This window comes from Quercus lobata, chromosome 12 (assembly GCF_001633185.2).
Source record: "Quercus lobata isolate SW786 chromosome 12, ValleyOak3.0 Primary Assembly, whole genome shotgun sequence".
In the NCBI taxonomy this organism is placed as follows: domain Eukaryota; kingdom Viridiplantae; phylum Streptophyta; class Magnoliopsida; order Fagales; family Fagaceae; genus Quercus; species Quercus lobata.
Window position 1 is genome coordinate 15,922,744 of NC_044915.1, and position 8,352 is coordinate 15,931,095.

At 38.6% G+C, this 8,352-nt stretch overlaps 1 protein-coding gene across 1 annotated transcript; it reads right to left on the reverse strand.

Annotated features, from left to right (window-relative positions):
- Nucleotides 1-2,540: 2,540 nt before the first annotated feature.
- Nucleotides 2,541-4,275, reverse strand: LOC115971928 (probable sugar phosphate/phosphate translocator At1g12500). Its single transcript, XM_031092034.1, has one exon. The coding sequence runs from the start codon at nucleotides 4,017-4,019 to the stop codon at nucleotides 2,952-2,954; it is 1,068 nt and encodes a 355-aa protein (XP_030947894.1). The 5' UTR covers nucleotides 4,020-4,275; the 3' UTR covers nucleotides 2,541-2,951.
- Nucleotides 4,276-8,352: the final 4,077 nt, after the last annotated feature.

Sequence of the window (8,352 nt, forward strand, 5' to 3'; positions counted from 1 at the left end):
GGCCAAAAAGACACCATTTTTAAAATAAAAATAAAAATAAAAATAATAGAAACAAAAGCTTATAGAATATGGAGAATCACGACCGAGCAACAAAAAAAAAAAAAGAGCGAAGAAATAAGAAGAGGAAGAAAAACAATGAATGAAGTTCCTTCTGATGAAAAAGGTGGACTAATTTGAGACATTTGGCAAGCTCTACCTTGAGCTTGACGATACATGTGAGCCAATCGCAATCCCAAGCTTTTACCCCCAAAAAAATAGTGACAGAACATGCTTCTAGACTGGGTGAGCTGGAACAAATCCACATCGCTGAGTTCTTTGTTCTAATTTTTTTTCCCTTCCGAATTAATTAGTTTCATTAAGTTTAACCTTTGAGAAAGATGAGTTTTACCAAACATTACATCTTACTGTCCAACGCTCCAACAAACGCAATAAATAGAATTTAAGCTAGCTAGGCTGAGAAAAAAATTTCAACAACCACCTAAATTTAAACAAAGGGCATATCTACACGTCCCAGTCTCTGATGCAGATAGATGCACAAAGAGAAAACTCACACAACAGCACAGCAAATGCATTGCACCAAAAATAGCATGTCTATTAGCAACCAACGTGATTATTTTGACCAACAATGAGATATCTCTGGCTTAAACTGCATTGGAAATATGTCACCTTCAAGTAAATCCCTACCGACACACACCGGGTGCAGATTGGTACAGACAGATAGTTGCAACTTGATCAATCATTCCAACCACCAATGCCCATATTCAGAAATGTCCCCAGTAGAAAAAAGGAGGCATGTAGGGAATGAAGATGTTGGACGTCAACTTTTTGCTGATACAAAATTTACTGGAGATTTTAGATCATTCTCATTAGCTATGGGTGAAAAATCTTTTACTACCATTACAATGATTCTCAATGACGTTTAATCAACTCAAAATCTCTTTTGACTCGACGTAAAACAGAAGTTGTGCAGCTTGTGCTAACAGGAAAAATATAACATAACCCAAGATAACGACAGCCACAAAGAAAAGGGAAAAGGTGAAGAACAAGAACAAGAATAGAAGTTATAATGCACTTAAAATCATAGCCAACATGTAATAACAAAAAACCCTGTGGCCAGGCCTGGTGGTATACTAATACAAATGATTAAAAGTCTATTTGGAAGCTCTTGGCCTTTTGTCTCAGCTTTTTAAAAAATAAAATAACAAAACTAGTTCTATTTATTTATTTCTAGAATAAGCTAGCTTATAGTTTTGTCTTACATTTAAGATAAAAGTTACCAAAGACTATATCTTTTGATAAAAACTGTGCTTCCGGAAAGTACAAGGTTCCAAACACACTAAATTTGTATAAAAATTAAATCCTTGCCTCTAGAACAAATGAAAAATTAACAAATATAAATACAAACAAAATGAGGAAGAAAAAAATCCACATCAAATGAGCTTGCTTTTACTACTTCATGGCTCACACAATAAGCAATGCTTTTCACAAGCACAAGTGATTTCAAATTCACTAGAAAACCAACTTTCATGCATTTCTTTTCCCAGCAAGTAATACCAAATTATGATGGGATTAGTAAATATATAGTTTGGCTTCTTCCCATCTTCCCTTCTAACAAATGCAAGATTCTCATCCCAAACTTTAAACACAGCATGAAACTAATTCTATTTGAATTGATTTCACACCCAAGGTTGTTGAATTTCACAGTACTTATTTTTTGAGCCTTTATAATGCTCAAAATGATTCAGTAGTATTACCGGTAGAAGTAGTGTGTGTGTGTGTGTGTGTAAAAGAAAAAAAGACGTTAATTAAGGAAGTAACAAAGAATACGATTCTGGATATGATAGAATGACAGAGAAACATACATATGGCTGACCTCAAATAGTTTGTTGAGGATCCATAGCTGACTCCAAAGTTCCAAGATTAAGGCCTTGTTGTTGTTGTTATACTGCTCAAAATAATTCCTCTCTCTTGAATCATTTCCTTGCAAAATTTTATCAGCCTTTTCATTAACTACACAACACACCCTATGTGACAGAGTAAGTCTGAAACCTTTGCCTGAAGAGCTAGAAATCAAAGCATCAAAGAATTACCTTAAAGGCCACTGATAATCTAGCCAACAAGTCATATTATGTTGTCTTATGCATTATGATTATCTCCTACTCCCAATGACATAAACAATCGAGATCATAGTAATAAGCAACAATTGCAACACATTTGAGAAGCAAATCGCAACTTAATACCAGCAAAGCAAAAGGTAGTAACCTCAGTTTCCTTGGAAAATAAATTTGGGATCCAACAACCATTAAAAGTTAAAATGGTTTCTTCTACTATTCTGATAAAAACCAGATTGCCCATCAATCATTTAATGCTAATCAATATAACCAATATAAATCCGACAAGATTCAAACTTTTGTGTTTCGTAAATCCGGTTCATACTAAGTAGAAATTTGCATCCAGGTAAAGACAGAACCAATATAACCAATGCAAGCAAAGAAGCAAAAAGTGAAATAAACTGAACCAACATATACACAGACAATATGTGAGGCAAAATGATGGTCAAAAGACAGAATTATTTTTTAACCAAATAGTTGTATGAGAGAGTTTTCCTCCTCACAAAAAATAGTACATCTAAAATTGATAAATGAATCCAGTCTTCTATGTTCTCAAAATGCTTACACACAGGGAGAAAGTTTAAAAATGAGAGAATTCTTCTTATGTTCTCTAATAACTAACTGCCCCCACCAATTAAAAGCCCCCCAAAAAAAAACAGAAAATCAAAATTCCCTCTTTCCCTTTCTCCACTATCCTATACAGTACAACAATTCCATGAATTTAATTTTTTTTTTTTTTTTTTTTAACGATAAACAATTTTATATAAAATAAAAACAAAAAGAAGCGTGTTTATCGGAAATGAAAATGAAAAAGAAAAAGAAAATCTTTTTTTTTTTCCCTCAATGGGTAGTGACCTTAGACCGTTTCTTGGCCTCGCTATAAAGCACCACACCCATAATTGTAACCGCGAAGCCCGTTATTCCCATAACGTTAACGGGGTTCTTGAATATCAAAACGGACACAACAGCCGCAACAGCTGCTTTAGCATTCCCCAAAACCTGTAACGTCAAAGCACTCGTGTGCTTGGTCACCAAGAAGTTGGTCAAATTCACCAAATACGCCACCGTGGCATTCCCAATCAGAAGGAAAAATATAAAACGGTCCCCACGCGCCTTCTCGACCGTAACCGCCGCCACGTTTCCCTCAATGTAGAGCGTGAACGGTAACAGAATTAGCGCGGCCATTGGGGCCATATATAAGAGAAGGTTCATCGAATGTAGCTTCTCGGCTTCGGAGGTTAACAGAATCCCTTGAACTACGGACTTCAAAGCGCGTCCAGCTGTGGACCCCACGCAGATTAAGAAGCCGAATAGGTGAAAGAGAGGCTCACTGTTGCTGGCTATGACGATTCCGAAAACGACAGGTAGGAGAGCGAGGTAGACCTCCCCGGTCTCCTTCTTGCACGTGATGATGAAGGCGAAGACGGCGGTGAAGAACGGCGTCGTTGCGCCGATCGCTTGGTTGAACGACACCGGGATGTAGCGCAGCGACGTGTTGCCGCAGACGACGGAGAAGCAGAAAATGGCGGAGAGTGCGAGGATCTTGAAGAACTGTCGTTTGGAGTGGATGTGTTGGAGCGGGACGATTTCGAGGAAGTTGATCGAGGCGTAGCTGTAGGCGGCGCAGGCGATCATGTGGAGCATGGTAAGGAAGATCGGGTACCGGTAGCCGTAGATGCTGAGGAGGTACTTGTTGAGGAGGAGGACTCCAATGTTGGAGCAGTACCACGACGCTATGATCAGAGCCGTCGTTACCGTCGGCGAGAAGTAGGATCCGCCGGTGTAGGCGTTGTTGTTCCGTACGTCGCCCGGCGGAGTCGCCGGAATGTCGAGGACTTGGTCGTTCGCCGTCGTGTCGAGTCTCGGGTTGCTCATTCGCCGCGTCGTCCATGTCTGTGCCTCCACCATTGCCGGAAGGACAGAATGGTAATTAAACTTCCAACTTTGCCCCTTCCTTTGTGTGAGAGAGAAATAGAGGGAGTGGTGGCTTAGATCTGAGGGAGTGGGGGAGATGGGGATAACATAGATGACGAATGAGTGTGGATCTAATCGGAGGGTGGAGATTTAGATTTGGAGTGGAGGAGTAGTGGGAGCCGTTGGATCAGGATGGGGCATGGATGGAATAAATAAATATATGGGGAAGCGAGCTGAAGATAGAGAGTTTAAGGTTTTTTTTTTTTTTTTTTTTTTTTTTTGAGAATCTAGAGAGTTTAAGTTAGAGTGTCGGTGTTGGAAGATGAATCCTTGTGTTAAAGTACTACGGTCTGACTAGGAATTTTTACCACGTTTTTTCTTTACATTTTTTTTACTGATAGTAAAAAAATACACTGTACAACACATGGTCTACACGTGTGGGTGTTGACTGTAGTAGCCAATGGGATGAGAGGGTAAATTCTGGGCTTTGAAAAGTTTTGTTTTTTGATTGGTTTATTATTACCAGAATCTGGGTGGAATCTGGTCTGGAGGTTAAGAATTGAGACTAGAGGGAATCAAAACCAGTACATCAGTTTGAAAATTGTTATTTGTAGTTTTTTAAAATATGTGTGGGTGAAAATGTGCGTGAAAATATTGTAATATTGTTTAAAATATGAAAATGTGTGTTTGAGATACAAAACCAAACAAACCCTAAGACAAAGAAAATCTTGGAAAGATTTTAATGGGAATTAGATTAGGAAATATCTTTGCTAGTATGACTTTTAGGTTGAACCATGTTATGCATAACCAGGAGAGAAGCCCGTGGGCTTTCTTTGCTCCCTAAGTCAATTTTTGATCCGCAACTCTCGACATTAAAATTAGGCGATACTATAATAATGATCCCTTAAGTTTATCCTGTGTATGTAATTAGCCCCCTCAAGTTTTTAAAATGAGCAATATAAGTCCTTTTAATAACTGCCATTAATGTGTTATTTATGTGGTTAACGGAATAATGATTTGTAATATTGTTTAAAATATGAAAATGTGTGTTTGAGATACAAAACCAAACAAACCCTAAGACAAAGAAAATCTTGGAAAGATTTTAATGGGAATTAGATTAGGAAATATCTTTGCTAGTATGACTTTTAGGTTGAACCATGTTATGCATAACCAGGAGAGAAGCCCGTGGGCTTTCTTTGCTCCCTAAGTCAATTTTTGATCCGCAACTCTCGACATTAAAATTAGGCGATACTATAATAATGATCCCTTAAGTTTATCCTGTGTATGTAATTAGCCCCTCAAGTTTTTAAAATGAGCAATATAAGTCCTTTTAATAACTGCCATTAATGTGTTATTTATGTGGTTAACGGAATAATGACTTGGCATTTTATTTTAAACATTATTTACCAAATTAAAAAATTATTTTCTACCAATTGTAAACACCTAAACATGGCTTTAAAATAAAAAAAAAATTAAAAAAAAAAAGGAAAAAAACACCCGGCCACAAGACAAAGAAGGGGAGAGAGGGAACAACAAACTTTAGCCGCCGCAATTGCAAGCTCTCCACGCACTCTTCCACATCCACAACCTGGCGACGACAACAAGGACATATTCATACCACAATCCCCTAACGACGACGTTTTGGACATTGTCACAATGCTCATGCTCAAAGACATGAACAGGTTTGTGCAAGAACTCGAGGACCGCGAGCAAAGCGAGGCAGAGATGAGGAAATTGAAGGAGGATCTCGACGGTTAGATCCACGATCAAAAACTCATTGTTGATATCCACAACATCCCGGACCAACAATGGGAAAAATACAGCGACAATTACCACCGCCCCTATCGTACGGCCAAGTCTTTGCCATCATCTTCGTCTTTGTCTTCGAAGGCTTTGGTTGACTTAGAGTGTTTCAGGCTGTATTTCAAGGGCTTGGTGAGCGAAGAGAGGGTTAAGGGTATAATGGTAAATGTGGCTGGTGCTGGGGTTACCATTTGCGATTCTCGGGATAATCTGATCTTAGAGGCAAGGAAGAATGTTGAAGCTATGGTGAACGGTGTGGTGGTGAGTGGAGAAGTTGCTGAGCTTCAAGCTCTCATTGAAGCTCTCAATAAAGCTCTGACCTTGGATTTGAAAAGCATCACCTTTTTCAGTGATGATTACAATTGGTGAGTGGAGGAGTGCGTGAAGAGCTTGCGTGTAATCTTAGTTTGTAATTTTTTAATTAAAAATACGCCACATCATTAAAATAAAATACTAAGTCATTATTCCGTTAGCCACATAAATAACATTGTTAATGACAGTTAGTAAAAGAACTTATATTGCTCATTTTGAAAACTTAAGGGACCAATTGCGTATGTTTCAAACTTGAGAGACCAATTGTACACACAAGGTAAACTTGAGGGACCAATATTATAGTTTCGCAAAAAAGATCTAGAAAATCTTCTAAACTTAGAGCAATTACATCAAGTTGTGTAAACTTGTGCAAAATAGAAAAAGGTAGTATTTTTACATATTTTGGCTCAAAAAACACCCACATCAGTTGGGGCAAAATTGTGCATTTATGCACAATTGCTACAATAACCGTGCATATATACACGGCTACTGTAGCATTTGCATATCATATTTTAGTATTTTTTTTCTCTCTCACCCTCTCTTCTTCTCTCTATCCCCTCTGACTCTCACCTCACTCTTTCGTTTTCTCAATAAGATCAGAATGGCGAAACACACTCTCAGTTCTCTCTTTCTTTCATCTCATTCCTCTAGCTTGAAGAAACTCCGGTTATCGTCTTCGTCTTCGTCTTCGTCTTCGAAGGCTTTGGTTGACTCAGAGTGTTTCAGGCTGTATTTCAAGGGCTTGGTGAGCGAAGAGAGGGTTAGGGGTATAATGGTAAATGTGGCTGGTGCTGGGGTTACCATTTGCGATTCTCGGGATAATTTGATCTTAGAGGCAAGGAAGAATGTGGAAGCTATGGTGAACGGTGCGGTGGTGAGTGGAGAAGTTGCTGAGCTTCAAGCTCTCATTGAAGCTCTCAATAAAGCTCTGACCTTGGATTTGAAAAGCATCACCTTTTTCAGTGATGATTACAATTGGTGAGTGGAGGAGTGCGTGAAGAGCTTACGTGTAATCTTAGTTTGTAATTTTTTAATTAAAAATACGCCACATCATTAAAATAAAATACTAAGTCATTATTCCGTTAGCCACATAAATAACACTGTTAATGACAGTTAGTAAAAGAACTTATATTGCTCATTTTGAAAACTTAAGGGACCAATTGCGTATGCTTCAAACTTGAGAGACCAATTGTACACACAAGGTAAACTTGAGGGACCAATATTATAGTTTCGCAAAAAAATCTAGAAAATCTTCTAAACTTAGAGCAATTACATCAGGTTGTGTAAACTTGTGCAAAATAGAAAAAGGTAGTATTTTTACACATTTTGGCTCAAAAAACACCCACATCAGTTGGGGCAAAATTGTGCATTTATGCACAATTGCTACAATAACCGTGCATATATGCACGGCTACTGTAGCATTTGCATATCATATTTTAGTATTTTTTTTCTCTCTCACCCTCTCTTCTTCTCTCTATCCCCTCTGACTCTCACCTCACTCTTTCGTTTTCTCAATAAGATCAGAATGGCGAAACACACTCTCAGTTCTCTCTTTCTTTCATCTCATTCCTCTAGCTTCCACGATTGCCGATCACCACCAATCTCTCCCCACCACTACCATTGATTGCCACCACCACCGATCGCTGATCTCTCCACCGATCTCTGATCTCTCCACCGATTTGATTGCTTTCCTTTATTTCTGGTTGTTTGATCAGTGGGTTTCAGGTTGAATGGGGTTGATTTGGCTTTCATTTGGGTTGAATTGGATTTCGGGTATTTGGGTTTCTTTTGGGTTGAATGGGGTTTCGGGTATGTGGGTTGATATGGTCAGGTGAGCTGATAATGTTTGGCTGGATGGGTTGATGATGGTGGAGTTGTGGAGGTTCGTTGCTTGGTGATGGCGGTTGGTTTGTTGATGATGGTGGCTGGTTGCTTGATGATGGTGGTTGGTTTGTTAATAATGGTGCCTGGTTGCTTGATGATGGTGGCTGGTGGGTTGATGATGGTGGCTGATCTCTTTGACGGTGGGTGTGGTTTGGTCGTTGATGGTGGCCAGGTGTTGGTGATTTTGGGTTTTGTTGGGTTTGTGAGAGAGAGAGATAGGCAGTGAGTGAGAGGGATGTGAAGAAAATAATAAAAAATTGTAAAAGAATGAATATTTTATTATATAAATGTATAGAATAGATAAACTGATGTGAGTGTTTTGTAAAAA

Coding starts and splice junctions, on each gene's coding strand:
- LOC115971928 (XM_031092034.1), bottom strand. CDS start 4,019: ATGGTGGAGGCACAGACATGGACGACGCGGCGAATGAGCAACCCGAGA.